This window comes from Dermacentor andersoni, chromosome 7 (assembly GCF_023375885.2).
Source record: "Dermacentor andersoni chromosome 7, qqDerAnde1_hic_scaffold, whole genome shotgun sequence".
In the NCBI taxonomy this organism is placed as follows: domain Eukaryota; kingdom Metazoa; phylum Arthropoda; class Arachnida; order Ixodida; family Ixodidae; genus Dermacentor; species Dermacentor andersoni.
In genome coordinates this window covers 41,613,050-41,636,290 of record NC_092820.1, presented here as the reverse complement: position 1 = coordinate 41,636,290, position 23,241 = coordinate 41,613,050, and the positions used below count along the sequence as shown (strand labels likewise).

At 46.7% G+C, this 23,241-nt stretch overlaps 1 protein-coding gene across 1 annotated transcript in view; it reads right to left on the bottom strand.

Annotated features, from left to right (window-relative positions):
• PolQ (DNA polymerase theta) overlaps positions 1-23,241 on the bottom strand; it is a 292,782-nt gene that overhangs the window by 17,000 nt on the left and 252,541 nt on the right. Inside the window, exon 23 of the mRNA XM_050182268.3 lies at positions 15,879-15,990. Coding sequence (XP_050038225.1) covers positions 15,879-15,990 — 112 coding nt within the window. The remainder of the gene's footprint in view (positions 1-15,878; positions 15,991-23,241) is intronic.

Sequence of the window (23,241 nt, the reverse complement as noted above, 5' to 3'; positions counted from 1 at the left end):
AGTGTTATTGAAGCGCTCAGTTAATCCATTGGTCTAAGGATTGTAAGTGGTAGATGTGTGGTGGATGATGTGGCACTTGGCAAGCAGGACTTTAACCACTTGGGAAAGAAAGAAATGCCTTCTGTCACTGAGGGGTTCTCAAGGAACACCATGTCAAAGCACGAAATTGCGCAGGATGAAGAGAGCTACCTCACATGCTGTAGCGGCAGGAAGGGCGGCTGTCTCAGCACGTCGGGTGAGATGGTCAACACCAACGATTATCCATTGGTTTCCAGACATAGTGCACGGGAGTGGGCCGTAAAAGTCGATGCCGACGTGACCGAAAGGCCGCGCAGGGCAAGGTAAGGGCTGAAGAGCGCCGGTCGAGCGTTGCGGAGGAACCTTGCGTTGTTGGCAGGCTTCGCAAGCACAGACATACTTGAAGACAAAGCTGTACATACCGTGCCAGTAGAAGCGTTGGCGCAACCTTGCATAAGTTTTGTGGGAGATACGGGGGTTCTCCTCCGTACTCTTGGGACAAAGGAACGACAACACAGTAGTGCAAACAGTCACAAGGGCATTTATTGCACCTTTCATAGATCAATGCCTGCTAGCCGAGTTGCTATCCCCAAAACATGCCGATGGGCGCGCGACAAATCTAGAAGTCCGACTTACCGCGACCGCATGGCGAGCGAATATGTTCGCCCCATGCTGGATCCCAACGCCTGGTCATTCGCGTGTACGGTCACGCGGACGGTGGCGCGTTCCCAAGGCGGCCACGCGAGGCGGTCTCGCAGAAGCATGGTCGGCGGCGCGCGGGACGTCCACGCTGTCGCCCGACCCGCCGGGAAAGACCCGAAGCGCCTGTCTCCCGGCGCCCAAGTAACCCCGCAGCAGCGTGACACTCGCGCCATCTCCCGCACTGCGCCTCAACCACTCCGACCGCCGTGGGCGAAGCCGCCCCGCAGGAGACGAGCTATGCGGGAAAACTAGATCTCAGGGGAGGCGTGAGAGTCACGCATCCCCACAGTTTTCAGCCTGCCTGCATGAGCACTCTGTGGGTCGGCATGAAAAGCAGCACAGATGTCGGAGCGCATGTGACGAGGTATTATGAGAAGCCAATTGCAACCATCTGATATATAGTTGCGGCTATAGAGCAGGTTGTCTCACACGGTAAAGTGAGGGACTTGACGGTGGAGCGCATGGGAGGGCGTGATGGTGGTAGAATCTGACAGAAGGTCGAGCAGGGCAACAATCCATGGATCTTTCCGTTGCTCCGAATGTATGGACTCGACTTTGAGTGCTGAGCTAGCAGTGTACTGTGCCAAGAGAGACGCTGTATTGCGGGGTAGAGGAGAGCGACAAAGGACGTCCGCGTTGCAGTGCTTGCAGCCAGACCTGTGCACCACTTAAATATCATATTCTTGTAGGTGCAGGGCCCAGTGACCGAGGTGGTCCGAGGGGTCTTTCAAAGTTGACAACCAGCAAAGAGCATGGCGGTCCACGACGACGCGAAAGGGTCGGCCATAAAGGTAGGGTCGGAACTTCCCAAGAGCCCCACTCTATAGCCAGGCACTCCTCAGTGGTTGAATAGTTGGTCTTGGCCATAGAGTTTCTAAATAAGTACCCTAGAGGGAAATGTGGTGCTAGTGTTTACGGGGGCTCTCCTGAGCATTGCCTCAACCTAAACGGGAATGATGGGAAGTACGGGCTTCAGATTGACTTTGATCTTTAGGTTACTGACATTTGCTTGCGGTGCAGTAAACGAAGCTATACTCAAATATCATCGCCTCAAATATAATTTTATTTCTGCAGTGTTTTATATAATGCGCAACACATTACATAAACTTTGTGTGACTTTGACATTGAAGCACCGTTTGCCATGAGGCATGGAGGAAGGAAAACTGAGGAGAGGCCCTACCCCCTCCACGTGCTAGGAGAAAAGTGTAGAGGAAATTATGTATAGGTTCGCTTTTTTTTAATGTCTTATATTTCTTTTGCTGTAGCGGCCATGCTTTCGGGCCACAATGGCAGCTTTGTTATGGTTCTGTGCGCTCACACGTGTTGCTCTGTAGGTTTTATACCGTGGCAAAGGCGCCGTGCGGGCAGCTTTGCGTTTGTCTCGGTGTTTTGTTGTGCTGTGTCATCTGGACCGTGCTCTCCCGGATGTTGCTGTGGCCAGGTGGGACAGGAGGAACTAAAGTTCGTGACATGAACGCACATGCAACACTGTATGCAATGTACTGCACCAGGGCAATGGCAACGGACGAAGGAATATCCGCAGGAATTTTTGCCCTCTTCGGCGGAATTACTGTGCCATCGCAGGCCAAAACCGATGCGTTTCAGCATCTGTACAATGAACGCCTTGCAGGTCAGTGATTCCTGCTTTTGACAGTGCATGGTGCATTTGCAGCACGTAGAACATACGTAATGCAAGAATGCATAGGCCCGGTTTTAGAACATTTGTGTTCAGTAAGTACTTGCTTTTGTGCATATTAAAACACATTTTGCTCCACTGTCGCTTGTTTCTTGCAGTATTCACGACAGCACGAAGTCTTTTAATAGCCTTTCCGGAAACCGTGTTGACTGCGGAAAAATGAACTGTTCGAGGGCCAGGCGGCCACGGACGGTTAGGCAGAGCGCGTTTGAGGTTCATATACACCTGTGCAGGTGCACCCCAATACATGAGCTAATAGAGCGTTACGCAGGATATGCGCATTTTGCTACCCTCGGCACCGTGCGGCGGCCAGTCGACGCTTCATTCGGGAAGATGGGAAAGAAGCGGCTGCTTTGACTTAAGGAACAATCCTCCCTACCACAGGCGTATCTTACCTGTGTGCGTGAGAAGTGCAGGGAAGTGAAGGTTAGTGGATGTGCTGCAAGAGTTGGCAAGGCTCCACAGAATGTACGCCTGCGAACACATCAAACGGCTGTTCCATGGTCGCATGTAGGCCGGTTCTACGCGTGTACTGTTCTGCACAGTGCGCCGGCTATCGCGAAACTTTGGTTCCGTGAAGCTTCACTTACTGTTGGAAGAAGGCACCTCAGACTGCAGTCAATTAATCTAAACGTGGAGACAGAAATGACTCCTGCCTTCTCGCTGGTGCGGTGTCGTAGTGATGCGCGGCCACATGAAATTTGTTCAATAAAGCACGATGATTCCTCAAGCCACAGTGGGAATACGTGTTTGTGGTCATAAACTCTAAATGGATCGCAAACGAGCCGGTGGGTCGTACATGTCTCCAGTGCATTCTTGCAGTGAAGTGACAATGTGTGCATTTTTTTCGGATTACCAGGCGTGTAGCTCGCATGTCCGTCTGAGAGCCCCAGGCAGCCCAAGCAAAGAAAAGCAAGCAGAAGGCAGCGATAAAGGTGACCTTCTTTAAAAACGTGCAAGAACTGGGCAGTGGCCAACACCTGCGGTTGATGAGAACAGTTCAGTTTGCTGGCCTTGTAAAGCATGTTTATTTTCATAAAAGCCAGTAAAAGTAGCCGATTTGAACTCACGGCCCAATTTGCAAAGTTCATTATGAACTTCTTTCAACATGACATCGGCAACAATAATGCAATGATACATCACGATTACCTCCTTTTGTTTAGTATTGCTGCGGAGCAAGCACTTCCGAGCAGCCCGGTTGCGCGCGGCATGGCGTGGTTTTGCGAAATGTGAACAAGAGGGAAGAACTCGCTCGAGATGATGGCAGAGCACCGCCAAGTTCCGGCTTCACTTAGCTTCACAAAGAGTGACGTCAGGGCCCCTCCTCAGTTTTCCTTCCTCCATGCCATCAGGGCACACCAGGGTATGCATTCTTCTGCAATTATGTTCCCAATTTAGTGTCAGAGAATAATTATGTATTAATTTTTACAACAGCAATAACAACCGTACAAGTACTTATATAAAAATATTCATCAAGTATTTATGGAAATAAAATCTTGTAGTGGAAGAAAGTGTTGCGTCTTTGAGAGGAATGCTACAGTCTCGGCTGCTACGACGCCTGCTTGCTGTGAACGCGAGACTTTTCTCGCAGACGACAGGCATTTGCAAACTCTCGCGCTCTGTCGAAAGGCTGCGTTGGCTGTCACGATTGCTGAACGTCTTCAAGTACTTTTAAGCACATCTGCTGCAGTGCTAGCTAGGACGCTTGTGGTCTCCTACGAGTATGCTTTGTTACATTTTATATTGACGTACCGCTTCTGAAGCAGCCGCCAGGAGCTGTTGTAGCATGGCTTTGCACTTACCCATTTTGTGACAGCAGACTACAGCCAGAAAGCAGCAACCTTTCCTACCACAAGTTGGTGTTCTCAAATGTGCTGAAACACACATTTCAATGAGCGCATAAACGGGCAAGGCGTAACGAAGCCCTCAATCATATTTGATTGTTAAGCCACTAGAAGTTCAACTGTCTATGTCTTGTATCAGTTTCCTTGCTCTTCGGAAGTTTCATAAAGCACGTAATGCTACAGCGCCAACCTAACCTGCTTAACAAACCAAAGTAAAAAAAGGCCAAAAGACGTTCTTTCAAGGTTTACGATGCCGTCGCTTTCTCGTCAGGGATTCGACACCACCCCGCAACATCGGCCCAGCCGCTGGCCCAGTGCGCTATCGCCACTTCGAGCAACAGAACAAAGGTAGAGAGCTTTGCATTGCACTGTCCCACTGCGGATTATAGCAATTGCGCTTGGAGCAAGAACAAAACTGCCAAAAAATACCTGTAGACTAGTTCGCCAGTCAACAGAATACCAATCTGTAGCCTGTACTTCCCACCATTCCCAGGATGGTTGAATGATCACAGCGCCAGATTCCCCTCTAGTTATAGTTGCACGAAACTCTATGATCTCGGCCTTTGTGAGGGTTCGGCTCGCATAGGCGACAACATACTCGTCACATATGTCCTTGGTGTGGTGCTCGCGCTTGTGTTTCGCGAGCATCGCACCATGGCTAATGCCGCTAGCATCCGTGCGTACTTCCGTAGGCGCCCGGGGATCATAGTGCCGGAGTATCGGAGGAGATGTGAACAGTTGGCATAGCGTCTGGAATGCATCATCACATTCAGGAGACCAGTTAGACATGCCTGTGCCAACAGTGAGAAGCCACGTCAAAGGAGCGATAACGGTCGCAAAATTGCGCACAAAGTGACGAAAATAACAACTAAGGATGGTGTATATGTGGATGTTCTTCAGTGACATCAGTTTAGGGGATTCGGCGACAGCTTAAGTTTCACATTATCAGGGAGGTTGCCGTCTTTGGATCCAACATGGCCCAAGATTGTCAAGCTGCGAGCTGCAAAGCGACTCTTCTTGATATTAAACTAGCATTCAGACATGTCATGTCAGAACTTGGTGGAGACAAGAGAGGTGCGCCGAGAAATCTGAAGAAAACACAACAATGTCATCAACGTAGCACTGACAAATGTTCCATTTGAGAACGCGAAGTATGTTATCCATCACGCGCTCGAAAGTTGCGGCTGCACGGCAGAGTCTAAATGGCATAATTTTAAATTCATATAGCCTGTCAGGGGTGACAAACGCTGTCTTAGGACGATCGCATGCAGCCATGAGAACTGGCCAGTAACCAGACCGCAGGTCCAATGACGAGAAGTACTCGGCGCCTTACAAACAATCAAGTACATCATCAATTTGGGGTAAAGGGTAAACATCCTTTCGTGTTACTTTGTAGAGATGGCGGTAATCGACACAGAATCAAATAGAACCATCTTTTTTATGCACTAGTACAACTGGAGAAGAACACGGACTCCAGGATGGTTGAATGATGCCATGCTCGAGCATGTCATTCACTTCGTCATTGATTACACGATGCTCCGCCGCTGAGACACGATAAGGGCATTGTCTAAGGGGCATTGTCGAAGGGATAAGGGCATTGTCTTTTGTCTTAGTCTCGCGACTGCGATGCTGGATATGCCGGAGGTCCGACAAAGTTTCATTCTGTGAATCGTTACAGCCGGGAACTTGAAAGATGCAATAAACTTCCGAAAGAAATTCCGTCGTCGCAGCCGGCACAGGATACCTAGCAGCTCGCTGCTGAAGTCTTACTGCCACCAAACGTCGACGCCTCAACTGCTCTGTCAGATCACGCATATCCACACGCTGGTTACACTCACGTAAGAATTGAACACGGCTGTCATAACTGAAGAGGAAATGGATACAATAAGAGCACATAACAAGCTACGCTTGTCAAGATTGCATCTACGACGGCTACGGAGCGAAAGATTCGGCATTTTGTTGAAGATCCGACCGTCGATAGTGCACCAGCCTCAGTCGTGAAACCCGCTGCTCCGTTTTTTGTTGTCGGACTTGCAGCAGTGAACAATCTCAGCGTTTTCTCGCGCAATACCTGCGGTGGCTCTGCGTAGCTGGTGTGGAGCAATCAGGATTACGGTCTTGCTACTTAACTGACTGTGGTTTGTGAGATCTGCGGTGAAGTTGCATCGGGATGGAGCTCGTTGGGAATTGAGGCACCAAAAATGTGCTATGTTGTCAACTGGCAACGGCCAAACAACCATAAATTATACCTATAGTCGGATACAACTTTAGAAAAAAGGGGAGGCCCCGCTGGCCCCGCCCAGACGACCGAAGCGCGACAGCAGATTGCCTCCGCGACTAAAATAATCCCGCAAAAAAAAATCGTGCTTCTGAAACGCGCAATTCTCGGTATAAACAAAGACTTTTGTATTTTGATGACTGGCTTAGTAGAGCTCTCATGTGCTACAGCACATGCCGGATCACGACAAAAAAATAACCCCGTGCCTTCCACAATGCTTCCTGTCGTCTGCTCTTTCGCTTCATTGCAAGTGACAAAAGTAGAAAGAGCAGCTCTGCATGGCTTTTGCGCTTGTTTACATGTACATGGCACATTTACTACTCTTTTCCCTAGCTTAAAATGAATCAGTTGCTATTGGACAAGTACTTATATAAAACAATGCATTTATCGCAACCATTACAAACCTGGAGCGTGAATACTCGAGGGAGGAAAGGTACAAAAATGCTTCATTCATCGTATTAAATAAACACTCATGGTGTTAAATAGCATAAAATTTATATTTTTTGGTTTTGTGTTTCACAAATTTTTTCCCTTTTTTTTTGCGAGCCTGAAATCTCGCCAGTTTGCGCAAGGCATTCCATGCAAGTTTTCCGACATGGAGCCCAACGAGGTGACATCGGAATGAGATTCTTCGTTGCCAAACGAGTCTTGTGTAGCCTCGATGTCCACACCACCAAGGATCCTCAACAATAACAAGAGTGGCCACATCCTGAACAGCGATTCACGCAATATGATCCTCCACTGCTACACGTATTGGCCTAACAGGGAGCCTGAACACAGCGTGGAGGCCACGACCAAGTTTGTCGCCGAGATGCTCGGTGTCAGCGAAAGCACAGTGTTCAAGGTGAGGAGGGAGGACAAAGCATCGCATATTTCGGGTGGCAAACTGTTGACGCCCTCCCGAAAGCGTCCACGAAATGCGGAGAAAAGAAGACGCAGCACGAAGTATGACAGCTTCACATTGTGCGCGCTGAGGTCATGTGTGCACGATTTCTTTCGCCGCAACGAGATACCGACAGTCGAGAATATAACTAACGAGTTCTCGAAGCGTATGGATCTCTCATCACTGAAGTGGTGTACTGTGCGTCGTCTGCTTGTCGAGATCAGATTCAAGCACGAGAAGAGGAGCTTATCGACCGGGATGACATAGCTGAATGGCGGAATCGCTACCTTCGTGATGTGGAACGCTACCGGGCGGAAGGCCGAAAGATCTTTTTCCTGGACGAGACATGGGTGACGGCGGGACACACTCGGTCGATCGTGTGGACAGACATCGTGGTGCAAAAGCGCGGACGCCTATATGCGCGAGCAAATGGTCTGTCGACGGGTTTGAAACAACCTTCTGGGAAAGGCCAGTGCCTGATTGTGACGCACATCGGCAGCGAGGACAGCTTCGTCGACGGGTGCTTAAATATATTCCGAGGCCAAAAAACGGCCGACTACCACAAAGAAATGGACGGCAATCGCTTCGAGGGATGGTTTAATAACGTTCTGCAGAAGTTGCCTGCTGGTAGCGTCATTGTTTTGGACAATGCACCTTATCATTCCCGGCGAGAAGAGAAATTACCGACGACAGCTTGGAAGAAGGAAAAAATACAGGAGTGGCTCAAAAGCAAAAACATCACCTACAGCGAAAGGATGGTTAAAAAGCAGCTGCTTGAGTTGGTAGCATCTGTAAAGCCACGCTTTCTGAGCTACATTGTAGACAATGCAGCTGAAAGGGCCGGTTGCATTGTACTCAGGCTCCCACCGTACCACTGCGAATTTAATCCTATTGAGCTCGTGTGGGCAAAGGTGAAAAATGGCATCGCTGCGGACAACAAAGATTTCATGCTATCCACGGTCGAAGACGTCTTGAGGGAAAAAATCAAGCATGTAACGGCGGAAGACTGGAAGAAGAACATTCACCACGTGATGGATCTGGAGGCAAAGTTCAGGCTTGATACATCTGGGAGTGACCATATCCAACCTATGATCATCCAGCTGGGTGAAGATACAGTGAAGAAAGCGACTCCGACTACGAGCTGTCCGGCATTGAGCCACTCAATGAAGAGTAACAGCTTCTTATTACCGAAAGAAGAGCCCTTATTAGGGCTACCCAAATTTTGCCGGTGGGTTCGCAGCAGCCAAGCATTCTCCCGTGACCTCTCAAATAAGCAGTTCTTTTGGTGACACATTCCTTTTAATGGAAGCTCAATTCTGAAAAAGCAATGTCCTGCACAGATCGTGCTCAATATAAGTATTGGCATGGAAACGTGCTGAAATGCTGGAAAATCTGAATGCAAATACAATTATTAACCCTGAATAAGTATGTGGGGCCCAAAATGCTTGTTCGGGCAGCCATTATCCAGCTTCACACGAAAAAGCAGTAGTCAACGTGAAATTGACAGCCACTCTTAGCAGCCTGCACGCGAAAGCGCATTCAAGTGTTTGCATTGTTTATTTTCGTTATCTGGCCCAGGCAAGTAATGCGAAGACAACAATTATCAAGCATCATTAGCTTACTGAGGCCCAAAATACTCATTCGGGTAGCCATTCATAGCAGTACACTCTAAGAAAAGTTTACACCCTTTGGAGTGCCCCTTCTGCCACACAACAATAATCGTCATCTGCCTTGATGCGTTTCCTTTCTTGAAAACGCCGCGCCCGCTACTTTCCTGTCAGGAATGCTATCATGCTGATAACGCGCATGCCGTTCGTTACTGGAAAGTACCGAGCTCGCAGCGTTAAAGAAAGGAAACGCATCAAAGCAGATGACGATTATTGTTGTGTGGCAGAAGGGGCACTCCAAAGGGTGTAAACTTTTCTTAGAGTGTAGTCGATGACACGCTTGAAAGGCACCATTAGCAGTCTGCACATCAAAGCGCAGTCATGCTGTCGCCACTGTTGGTGAAACGGCAGCAATCAACGCGAAAATGACAGCCACTGTTGGCAGCTTGCATGAAAAAGCACCTTCATGTGGTGGCATTGTTTAACCTGGTTATCTGATCCAGGCAAGTAATGCAAATAAGACAACAGTTATCAAGCATCATTAGCTTAGCGAGGCCCAAAATACTCATTCGGGTAGCCATTCATAAAGTACTCGAGGGCAAGCTTGAAAGGCACCATTAGCTGCACGTCAAAGCGCAGTCATGTCGTCAATCAATGCAAAAATGACAGCCACTGTTGGCAGCTTGCATGAAAAAGCACCTTCATGTGGTGGCATTGTTTAACCTGGTTATCTGATCCAGGCAAGTAATGCAAATAAGACATGAAATTATCAAGCATCATTAGCTTAGCGAGGCTCAAAATACTCATTCGGGTAGCCATTCATAGAAGTACTAGAGGGCAAGCTTGAAAGGCACCATTAGCCGCACGTCAAAGCGCAGTCATGTCGTCGCCACTGTTGGTGAAACGGCAGCAATCAATGCGAAAATGAAAGCCACTGTTGGCAGCTTGCATTAAAAAGCACGTTCATGTGGTGGAATTGTTTAATCTGGTTATCTGACCCAGGCAAGTAATGTGAATAAGACAACAATTATCAAGCATCATTAGCTAAGTGAGGCCCAAATTCTCATTCGGGTAACTATTAATAGCAGTAGTCGAGGGCACGCTTGGAAGGCACCATTAGCAGTCTGCACGTCAAAGCGCAGTCAAGCTGTCACCACTGTTGGGGAAACGGCAGTAATCCACGCGAAAATGACAGACACTGTTGGCAGCTTGCATGCAAAAACACATTCATGTGGTGGCATTGCTTATATTGGTTACCTGGCCCAGGCAAGTTTTGCAAATAAGAACAATTATCAAACATCATTAGCTTAGTTAGGCCCAATATACTCATTCGGGTAACTATTAATAGCAGCAGTCGAGGGCACGCTTGGAAGGCACCATTAGCAGTCTGCACGTCAAAGCGCAGTCAAGCTGTCACCACTGTTGGTGAAACGGCAGCAATCAACGCGAAAATGACAGCCACTGTTGGCAGCTTGCATGCAAAAACACATTCATGTGGTGGCATTGCTTATTTTGGTTACCTGGCCCAGGCAAGTTTTGCGAATGAGAACAATTATCAAACATCATTAGCTTAGTTAGGCCCAATATACTCATTCGGGTAACTATTAATAGCAGCAGTCGAGGGCACGCTTGGAAGGCACCATTAGCAGTCTGCACGTCAAAGCGCAGTCAAGCTGTCACCACTGTTGGTGAAACGGCAGCAATCAACGCGAAAATGACAGCCACTGTTGGCAGCTTGCATGCAAAAACACATTCATGTGGTGGCATTGCTTATTTTGGTTACCTGGCCCAGGCAAGTTTTGCAAATAAGAACAATTATCAAACATCATTAGCTTAGTTAGGCCCAATATACTCATTCGGGTAACTATTAATAGCAGCAGTCGAGGGCACGCTTGGAAGGCACCATTAGCAGTCTGCACGTCAAAGCGCAGTCAAGCTGTCACCACTGTTGGTGAAACGGCAGCAATCAACGCGAAAATGACAGCCACTGTTGGCAGCTTGCATGCAAAAACACATTCATGTGGTGGCATTGCTTATTTTGGTTACCTGGCCCAGGCAAGTTTTGCAAATGAGAACAATTATCAAACATCATTAGCTTAGTTAGGCCCAAAATACTCATTCGGGTAACTATTAATAACAGTAGTCGAGGGCACGCTTGAAAGGCACCATTAGCAGTCTGCACGTCAAAGCGCAGTCAAGCTGTCACCACTGTTGGTGAAACGGCAGCAATCAACGCGAAAATGACAGCCACTGTTGGCAGCTTGCATGCAAAAACACGTTCATGTGGTGGCATTGCTTATTTTGGTTACCTGGCCCAGGCAAGTTTTGCGAATAAGAACAATTATCAAACATCATTAGCTTAGTTAGGCCCAATATACTCATTCGGGTAACTATTCATAGCAGTAGTCGAGGGCACGCTTGAAAGGCACCGTTCGCAGTCTGCACATCAAATCACAGTCATGCCACAGCCATTGTTGTATTTGTTTATCTGACCGGGCAAGTAACACCAATGTAAGCACAATTATTCACCCTGAATAGCTCTGCTAGCATTGTTTGTACTAAAAAATGCTGAGTGAAGTTGAATGTGTTTTATTGAGGCAATTATCTCATTCACAAGCCATCGGCATATCGATCGACGGCCAGGTTCAGACAATGACATTGGTGAAGTAATAAATGATGAAAGTTGCAAAACCTCTCAGTGCACTGCTTTGCTGGGCTCCATTCACTAAAAAATGTCTTTGTAACGATGATATGTAAGACAGTAAATGACACCCCACTGCACAATGTTATTTGTGTTGAAAATTTTTGCCATCATATGTGATGGGCAGCGAAACCGTCTGTTTACTAAGACTGAATGCATGAAAAATGCAACAGCATAGAAAGATGTTGCTTCGCAATATGCAGCTTTTCATGTGCACTTCTGGCGAGCTGCCACATGTACTGATGCATAAACATGAACAGAGGTAAGAGGCAAAGTTGCTGTGCAACCCACATGACGCTTTTAAGAAAATGTATCTTTAAACCTTTGTTTTCATAGGCGATCAAAATTTGTTTTGAGCAAGTTGGTTAATCACAGTGAAGCAACAACACAAGAAGGAAGGACAGAAAACACAGCGAGTAGGCAGATTGAGAAGACGAGGTAGACTAGTGAGAAAGGTTTTAATGAGATGGAAGAGGCCAGCCCTGCAGTGTACAGGAGTTAGTGCTTTGAATGAGATTCGTTAATGAAAGTGTGTAAAGACTTTGCTGAAAGAAAACTAGCAAAAACAAATGCTAATATAAAATAAAAGGACAGAAATAAGAGTATGCGCAAACATGCATGGAATCAGGTACACGAACGTAAAAACTAAGAAAAACTCAAATATAAAGAACTGGCAGAACTTTCGAAGTTAATCAACAAGCGTAAGACAGCTGACATAAGGAAGTATAATATGGATAGAATTGAACATGCTCTCAGGAACGGCGGAAGCCTAAAAACAGTGAAGAAGAAACTAGGAATTGGCAGGAATCAGATGTATGCGTTAAGAGACAAAGCCGGCAATATCATTACTAATATGGATGAGATAGTTCAAGTGGCTGAGGAGTTCTATAGAAATTTATACAGTACCAGTGGCACCCACGACGATAATGGAAGAGAAAATAGTCTAGAGGAATTCGAAGTCCCAAAGGTAACGCCGGAAGAAGTAAAGAAAGCCTTGGGAGAAATGCAAAGGGGGAAGGCAGCTGGGGAGGATCAGGTAACAGCAGATTTGTTGAAGGATGGTGGGCAGATTGTTCTAGAGAAACTGGCCACCCTGTATACGCAATGCCTCATGACGTCGAGCGTACCGGAATCTTGGAAGAACGCTAACATAATCCTAATCCATAAGAAAGGGGACGCCAAAGACTTGAAAAATTATAGACCGATCAGCTTACTGTCCGTTGCCTACAAAATATTTACTAAGGTAATCGCAAATAGAATCAGGAACACCTTAGACTTCTGTCAAGCAAAGGACCAGGCAGGATTCCGTAAAGGCTACTCAACAATAGATCATATTCACACTATCAATCAGGTGATAGAGAAATGTGCGGAATATAACCAACCCTTATATATAGCTTTCATTGATTATGAGAAAGCGTTTGATTCTGTCGAAACCTCAGCAGTCATGGAGGCATTAAGGAATCAGGGTGTAGACGAGCCGTATGTAAAAATACTGAAAAATATCTATAGCGGCTCCACAGCCACCGTAGTCCTCCATAAAGAAAGCAACAAAATCCCAATAAAGAAAGGCGTCAGGCAGGGAGATACGATCTCTCCAATGCTATTCACAGCGTGTTTACAGGAGGTATTCAGAGACCTGGATTGGGAAGAATTGGGGATAAAAATTAATGGAGAATACCTTAGTAACTTGCGATTCGCTGATGATATTGCCTTGCTTAGTAACTCAGGGGACCAATTGCAATGCATGCTCACTGACCTGGAGAGGCAAAGCAGAAGAGTGGGTCTAAAAATTAATCTGCAGAAAACTAAAGTAATGTTTAACAGTCTCGGAAGAGAACAGCAATTTACAATAGGCAGCGAGGCACTGGAAGTCGTAAGGGAATACATCTACTTAGGGCAGGTAGTGACGGCGGATCCGGATCATGAGACGGAAATAACCAGAAGAATAAGAATGGGCTGGGGTGCGTTTGGCAGGCATTCTCAGATCATGAACAGCAGGTTGCCATTATCCCTCAAGAGAAAAGTGTATAATAGCTGTGTCTTACCAGTACTCACCTACGGGGCAGAAACCTGGAGGCTTACGAAAAGGGTTCTACTCAAATTGAGGACGACGCAACGAGCTATGGAAAGAAGAATGATAGGTGTAACGTTAAGGGATAAGAAAAGAGCAGATTGGGTGAGGGAACAAACGCGAGTTAATGACATCTTAGTTGAAATCAAGAAAAAGAAATGGGCATGGGCAGGACATGTAATGAGGAGGGAAGATAACCGATGGTCATTAAGGGTTACGGACTGGATCCCAAGGGAAGGGAAGCGTAGCAGGGGGCGGCAGAAAGTTAGGTGGGCGGATGAGATTAAGAAGTTTGCAGGGACGGCATGGCCGCAATTAGTACATGACCGGGGTTGTTGGAGAAGTATGGGAGAGGCCTTTGCCCTGCAGTGGGCGTAACCAGGCTGATGATGATGATGATGATGATGGGAAATAAAAAAAAAGACAAACGCAAGAAAACATACACACATTTACAAACAGACCTGGGTAGAGGTATTATAGGAGCGGGTTCACAAGCTGCTGTGCCTACCTTCTCGTATGTTCTTTTTTTTTACCCGTTCTCTGTCTTGGGAATTTTTAATTGCAACATATCACAAGAATTGAAAAGCAGCGCGAAGCTATGTTGTGGGAAACCATATCGAGCGCTGGCAACACAACTTATGCGTGATTGTGCCACAGCACTCATTCCACAGCTTGCGCGCGCGGTGAGCACTGGTGGAAAGCAATCAATCGACGGTGCATACAACGCACGAGCACGGCTGTTAGATGCTCGGCCATCTCACTACTGAAAATGATCGTTCACGCTAAGTTGACGGCGACAAATCATTGCGTTGGAGGCTTCTTTTGCAAATATTTTCTGTTGAGACGCTCGTAGGTTTGTTTCATGCGCGCACGCTTTTCTCATTTCTCCTGAGAATGGTTTTGCTCCATCACTTCACCCCGTCCTACGAGAAACGCAGCGACACGGTACACGAACACACCCGCCGCTAACAGTAGGCACCAGACTTTGGCAAACTTTTCTCGTCGTAACTTCACTCGGGAGCGAAATAAAACAGACATGGAACAAACAAGCAGGATGTATGTTTGCAGCGGTGGCCGTGGGATCCTGTTTTCAGGCAAAGTGTAGTGCAGCGTCAGCGATCCTCGCTTCAATGTTTCTTCGTCAGATCATGGCTTGGAATAAACGCACGCGGCACAAATGCCGCATCGTAAGCTCGCAGTAATATTTCCGGCATAATAGACAATCACAAACAGTTTGGGAATTCACTGTGACGAGGCATTGACGCGCACAGCTGACGCGCCTTCGCCCAGTTCGAAGCCCGGGCGGCCATCTTCTCCGACGGCGGGGTCACCGGCCGTCTGGCGCATGACGTCGGTCCAGAGTGCGCGCCCATTGGTGGATGTTCGTGTGCATCCGCCTCGGAGGAGTAAAAGCCCCCTTTTTTCTAAAGTTGTATCCGACTATAGTGACTACTGATGGCTTTTGGTGCCGTTTTTTCAAACTTTTTTTACAATATATCAGTTGTAAAATGTTTTTCTTTTTTTTCTCAAAACCACAATTTTGATGATGACACCGTATTGGAGGTGCATTACCTCTGCTTCTACTAGGGCCACTAATTCTTTTTTACCAGAAAGGCAAACCTGATAGAGTGCAAATTTATAAAATAATGTTGTTGCATTTATTAGATAAGTAAAAATTAAAAATGTTTCGTTTCTTAGCAGTTAGATGGATTTCTCTCACTGAATTTTGCAATGTTCTCATTTAAGATAAAATTAGGTTAGAACCCCATATTTGCTAATTTTCACTCTGTTAGTTCCGCATCAGTTTCATATGTCAATATTTATTATGCCATATATAGTTTGGTAGATAGCTCACCTCCAAGCAAATTATGCAATAAAGCTGAATTTCTTCAATTTCTAGAAAGTTACTTACTCTGCAAGAAAACTGGATGTATATTAAAAACTAGCACATTGAAATACATGAACTCGGCAAGTTTCATCAAAGTCAATTGAGAATTTTGAAAAATTTTTCAGGCACAGGGGTCCACCGTAAATCTAGCATGGTCATTTCATGCCTGCCACCATCTTTGGAGACCTACCTGGGAAAGCCTGTCGGAACTGGGCAATCATGGCCTCTGCTTCCAAGTGCTCTACTCCAAGTTGCTCAGCGAGAGAATGTGCACCTTGGCCATAGGTGATGCCATAGCAGATCTGCATAAAGAAAGACAAATGCCTAAGCTAAAGTAGGAGGGAAATACTAGCCAGAAGTTTCATTACTGAAAGCAGTGAAAGGTCACCCAATGCTTGCCAGAGGCCAACAGTGTCAGAACATGCATGTGGGCTATTTTCGCTTGCTTCTTTGTGTACATACAGTAGAACCTCATTGACACAATTCCATTTCGTAAGGTTTCCCGGCGCGAATGGTCGCGATCAAGAACACAAGAATTCACAATACAGTTGCACATCTTTTTTTGCCGGTTAACATGCACCCGGAAAGCCCAACTCTTCGGCACCAAGGTTCAGTACATCGCCAAATTACAATCGCATGATACCAATTCCGGCCACTAGATCCCACGAGAACAAGAAAAACCACGAGGCACGTGCAATTGAGAGCAGTAGACGCTCACTGCGGCAGCTTCCCCGCAGTACTCACCCGCCCATGCAACGTGAAAGTGCCAGCATGCACCCAATTTCCTCTTTCCGTAGCAGCAAATTTCTCGGATCTAGCCGCGTTGCATATTCGCATTCCGTTATTGTCCCAAACTCCCATTATGATAAGCATCTTTACCTATCTGTTTCACAGCATACGTGGCGTAGCGTCACTGGAAGCTCACGGTACGCTTTAATAGGTGGTAACACGAACCGGTGCCGCCTTTCCCTGCTACAGGCAGCACGAAGTGAGCATCGTGTTTTGCGCTAGTGACATCATATTCTGGCGTCACCCCCCAGCTCAATTTCGTTTCCATTTCCCATCGCTGTATTTGAGCACTATGCAAAAAAGAAAAATTTAATTATGTGGTTTTACGTGCCAAAACCACTTTCTGATTATGAGGCACGCCTTAGTGGAGGGCTCCGGAAATTTCGACCACCTGGGGTTCTTTAACGTCCACCTAAATCTAAGTACACGGCTGTTTTCGCATTTCGCCCCTAACGAAATGTGGCCGCCGTGGCCGGGATTCGATCCCGCGACCTCGTGCTCAGCAGCCCAACATGAGCACTATGCAATAAGAAGACAACAAAGCGTGTCTCGAGCCACTCGAGCACAACCAACTTGGTGCACATCGGCATCTTGTGCCTCAGCTATTCTTGTCAAGTGGGTATGTCAAAACTTTCCGCCAAAATGCGCTGCAAAATGCAGCTGCTGACTTGGACCAGATTCGACGAGCACAAACGTAAGCTTGCCAAAGCCACAAGAACGTCAATGTACGTCTTGGGCCGTTCGGGCCCTGCCAGGTAAGCACGTGTCTGCATCTCGTACCGCAGCACTTCGTATTACGTAGATTAATTAAATGATGGGGTTTTACGTACCAAAACCACTTTCTGATTATGAGGCACGCCGTAGTGGAGGACTCCGGAAATTTTGACCACCTGGGGTTCTTTAACGTGCACCTAAATCTAAGTACACGGGTGTTTTCGCATTTCGCCCCCATCGAAATGCGGCCGCCGTGGCCGGGATTCGATCCCGCGACCTCGTGCTCAGCTGCCCAACACCATAGCCACTGAGCAACCACGGCGGGTGTATTAATTACGTAGATATCGACTACAGTTGAGTCTGGCAAATTTTTTAGTGACTCCGCATTGCATGTTTTCCCCGTTAGTAAAATTTTTCTCATGGTTTTTTCCAAACCGTATGAACAAGGTTCTGCTGTATATGTATATGTTGAAAATTTTTTTCATTGGGTAGTTCGAAGCCAGCTTTGGCTCGGGCTTTGCATTCCCCACAGATGCTGTAAAATCAAAGCAGAGTAAATGACCCTTCCCATGGGAATAGGAGGATGTCATTGCTCCCAGTAGAGCACAGTGAGGATGACAATTGACAGCCTTATGAAGCCAGTGCAAAATAATGGTAGGTGCCTCAAAATTAGCTATAATTAATGATGCGATGGCCTTAGAAGCAGCCCAACATAAGAAAAGATGTAAACAACAGGGGCGTTCGAAAAGCATAAATTTTAGGGGTGTACGAAAATCAAATAGTAGATTTAGAACCAAATATTGAATCAAATCAAGAATAAAAGGATGAAAATTGAATAGAATATCGAATATGAGAAAGGTTTTCAGAAAACCTAATGTTTACACATTTCGGGCCAGAAAATATGGCGCTGCGCGTGCTCGGGAGTCTCCTAGCATTGCACAACGAGAATGTAGCAAGGTATCGGTAACTTGGGTGCATAGAAATGAAGCCATACAGCCCAGTATACTCTTATTAAAGGGAACAGCTAATCAGTTCACCAGCACTGCTTACAGCACAGTTCTGATATATGAAGGTCTGGAAAATATTTCTTTTTTATCAATAGAAAGTCTGTTGAATAAAACCAACTTTTATTTCCCCTCCGAAACTAATGAATTAGTGACATTGTGTGGTACTGAATACAAATGAGGTTCTCAGTTTAATAGTGGACCTGCGTTTTGTGGCAATCTTTTATTTAGTGCACACAAAGTTTTTCTTTCCAGTTATTAAATTACATGCAGAAGGGCTAAACCAACTTTATGCCAATTGGGTTATCGCAAGGCCAATTTGAGTGACAGACAAAAGGACCACACATCACGACTCAATCACCGCTTAGCTAGTAGCAGGCACTGACAGCAAACAGCAGGCACCGTCTATGCTGTTTTATATGGCATGATTTGCCACCTGTCAAAGAATCTTGAATCTGAAATCTGGAGAGTCACGGCAAGTTCGCGCGACGCTCACTACCCCCTTCATCCTCGTTTATCTGCCATCTCTCGATTTCGTTTGCGAGGCTGCTTGTCGGCTTTCCGAATGTCGTATGGCTGCTGCGATTAGATCTGCATTGATTCGGCATCAAACCGTAACTTTAGTCGCCAACGCCTGATGAAACAGCACCGATCAGGCCTAATGTTCGTGACCAAAATTCGCTGCTTGCCAATGTAGTAATGTGCCGCAATCTGTCGCAGAATGCTGCCACTATATTCGTTCGGGTCGTTCATCAGTGATGGACGACTGCTGAAGCGACGTGAAGTTCGTCCCCGCATTATCTGACACAATTGGCGTGCCTATCAACGGATAATCGACCTGATCTTTGCAGTTTAGGAAATATGCACTTCTTTTGTTGCCATTCCGTCTGGCCATGTCGCATTATAATTTCTATCGGTCCTGTCAACCTTGGCGAACCTTGTACTGACAGAGGAGGCCCCGGCCGACACAACGCCGTTCTGCAAATGGCGGTGTTAGGGTGCTCTGTGCGATCCCTGCATCAGGCCGACATTGGAGAGCACTCGCAGTGGCAAAGTCCGCTACCATGCCAGCCCGGGCGGCCTGTCCGTGGCACGCTTGGCTATCTTTTTGCGCCAAAAACGAGGTGAAACGCTCGCTTGACGGGCATCAAGCCAATGGGCTGTGCGGCGCACGCAACGTGTTGCAGTGGGTGGGTTTCTATGCTGAATACATTGAATATTCGAACAATCGAATAGTAAATGTTCAATTCACAAATCCAATTAATCGACTGTTCACTATTCAATTCAGTGATATTCAAGTATTCACATACACCTAGTAACTTTCTAATAGAATCAAATGTGAATATTTCAAGAAATTGTGTGTTTACAAATACTGAATCGAATGCTGAATAATATTTCTTAATTTATAAAAACACTAAGCAAAAGGTTGAATGAAAGGCACTGTATATGGTGAACAAAGCATTTTCATGTCTCTTAGTGCAAGTATGATACAAGCCCATTTACAAGTGGAAATTCTTAAAACTGTTCGCCTTGCTGTTGTGGTATTGCTGGTCACAACAGAAAAGCTTGAGTGAAAGTTGCTGCCCACACAAGTCACATGGAAGCCATGCATAGCCACGCATATTTTCCCCAATACTACAGTGAGCAAAGTGATTAGCAATTGGTTTAGATGACAAGGAACAAATTGATAACCTGTTTTTAGATTTTGAAAAAGCATTGGCACAGTTCACATTCAGTTTTAACAAAGAAATTTGAAGATCTCAACATCGACAAAACAATTTGTAGATTGATTAGTGGTGGGATTTCTCGAGATTGAGAAAACGAAAGGTTCATCTAAATGGATCCTGTCATTGTTTAGTGTGTTTATTCTAAAGTGCTTCAGGGGTCTACTGAAGGGTACTGGGTCGACTAATTTGCCCTGTTTAGGTTGTTTCTATAAACAATATTGCAGATGTAGTTGAGTGCAGGATCACAATGCTAGTCGATGACTGTGTTCTGTATTCGAATGTGTCAGATCAAACAGGTTCCAGAGAGCTCCAGGACGACCTCAGTTGCATGGACGCATGGCGTAAAAACAACATGGTTCTAAGTACTAACAACTGCATTCACGTAAATTTTAGTAAAAGGGTGAATAAACTAACCACTCCCTACATTATAAGTACCTATTATGAAAGAAGGCACAGTATTATAGGGTTAGGAGTAGAAACCACTTTTAACGATCCCAGATATAACAATCTATCGGTTATAACGACCACATTTCATTGGATTTATGATTTTCTTACCCTCCCTATGGAGCAGGGTGTGAGACCGGGCTAGTTGATATACAATGCTGAAGTGACTAGCGCTAGAGTGGACACGGGACACTAATAAGGCGACAAGAACAAGCGCAAGCTTCCAATTGATGTTTATTACAAAAGGGTATGTATATATAATCTCGCGCACTTGATCATAATCAGTTACAATCGTGCAAGTCAACATGGCCATCACAAATAAACAAGAGCGCACCCAGGCTGCGTCAAGGCCTAATGCGGCCTCCCACAAACAGACCCCAGGTATGCCAATTCTTTAACAGTCAATGCTAGGGGTGGTCTGCTAATGCAGTTGCCTTCTGCGATAGCCGCTGCCTCAATGATGAGTCTAGTGTTTTCTTGCGCATTGTTTGCTATTATTTCTGTTTCTTCAAAGAGGGAACGACATTTGCATGACATGTACTTGAAGTGCGTGGCTTTGTACAGTGCCGTGGCTGGACCATGCCGGAGGCTTGTGGCAAGCTTCTGTAACCTATTGCCTGGGGGCAAGGCATCGATCATTCCACACACGAATGTAGCCGGACAGTTCCCTTATTCATACAGCTTACATCCAAGGAAGGTTACCAGCAATGTTCACCAGGGCAATACCGTGGTAAACACAGACCACACCGAAAAGGCCGGGGGCCTTGGAGGACCCCTGTAATCCAGCTTCAGAGGCCTCGGCATGGAATGGCATCCTTGTGAGAGTTCAAAACCGTGCTGTTAGGGCCGGGGGTAGGTTGCGCACCCCTGTCACCCAGTCTACTGGAGGCCACAGTACGGAAGTCGGAATATCTCGTAAGTCGGTCATGGGAAAGTCCGACGACCATCCATGGTCCAGAGGTGCTTTAACAATGCGGATGGTTGTGCGTCCGTGTAATCCAACTTCGGTGGAGTCACGGCCTCTGAATCTGAGCTCTCCCCACCTCCTAGGGGTGCGTCACGGGCAATGTGCAGGTGGAGTCGGATGCTCGCACGTCTAAGTGAGGGAGCTCTTGCCGCAGCCTGGAATCGGAGGGCTGCGGTTGCAGAGAGGGGGAAAAATGCGCACAGCTCCTTTGAACGGCACAAGGCAAAAGGCGCGGGTTGTCTACCCCCTCCTGCTATCCCAGTGCAGGGAATGTGCCCTGGTAAGCAGAACTGACCTCAGCTGCTTACCAGGGCACGATCTCACTTTTTGTACCTTATGATTATGTTGCTGTAGTCTCACGTTTAGGCACTTTCCCGTTTGTTCCTATGGAAACTGGTTCCAGGTATAACGAAAAATTTTTTGTTTAATCGCCATACCGCGACAATGAATGCTTTGAACCTGGTCACAGTAAAAAGAGGGCACAGGCAAAGTGCCAAACGCAGAAACACAGCCAAACTGGGTGCACGGCAACGTGTGCTCCAGTCCAGTCACGACGACGATATGGGCTTCAAGATGAGCGAGCGACTGCCTCGCGTGGGTTTCGAAAGCTGCAAAGAAGGTTATGCGTTTTCAAGGCACGCCTACAGTGCAGAGGTGTGCCGCGCATACCAGTGAGGCGTGCGCTGGCGCGTGTACAGGTGCTACTTCGAATGGCATACCGGTGTCACTCTCATTTTTGCGCATTTATCCGTGCAGCACCGTGTGCATTACGCCTGTTTCAACAACTTGAGCGACCCTTTGTCTTTTCACCATGGGAACAAAAGCCGCTCAAACATTTCTGCCAACGTGACCCTAGTTGGCGAGAATGCTGCACCGCGCGCTGCTACCATGCAATGTTGCAAAGGGTCGGCGGTTACTACGCCGTTATCGGGAGATCACACTTTGGCAGCACTTCATTTAAGCATTTGCCAAATGCCGATAACGGTTCATGGTGATGTTTTGCCTTTCGAACATCGCATTTATTTCGCGTGAGGCGACATAGATAACATAATTTTACGGCTTTATGTGGTTGACGCACAGTCGTAAGGCCGAGACCACGATGTCCAAGACTTTCGCAGAGTGGTGGCACGCCGCAGTATAGTTACCGAAGTTTATGCTTCCAGCCAAATACAACGCTTCGCTCTCGTGTGCAGAATACAGTCACATCCCGATGGTAGTAAAATATATCACAAGCTCTCGAGTAAAAAATAGTGGCTACGCTTGCAGTTTCAAAACGACAGGTGATTGGAGCCGGGCACCGTTTCGAAAGAGCTACATGATCTTGCATTTCGTTTTTTAGATGGATGTTTCTAATGCAAGTTTGCAGCTAGGAGCGAGAACGCACCAGGAACAAAAATTACACTGAAAATCTGGTTTTCGAGCCAAAGTGCTGCCGAATTGTAACTGCTCATGCCGGTTTCAGTGCAGTTAATTTTAGAGCATCTTAAAGGGCGAGTCTATATATAACAAACTACTGATATAACGCCCCCTTTTCGTGGAACTATTGAGTTCTTTATAAACAGGTTTGACAGTATTTTCCAACAAAGGAACATGGACCGCACAGGTAAGTAGTGTCTTTAATAGGGTTGGAAAAGCTCGCGGCTTCTTACAGCGCAACTTTCAGTATCCGACAACACAGGTTAAGGAGGCTCAGGATTCCGGTGATGATATTTCGACGAACTAAGCAGCGACTGGGCAAGTTGAAGAAGCAGACGATCAAGAAATGGGAGGAGCTTGCACTAGAGAAACCCGAGTCAGGAAAAGCCCCAACCTGTCAATCAATTCTCGGCCGAGGCCCAGAAGAGGAAATGCCCATTCAGGGCCATCATTCCCAAAAAGGGCACCTGGCGGTCAGCAAGTTTCTCACGA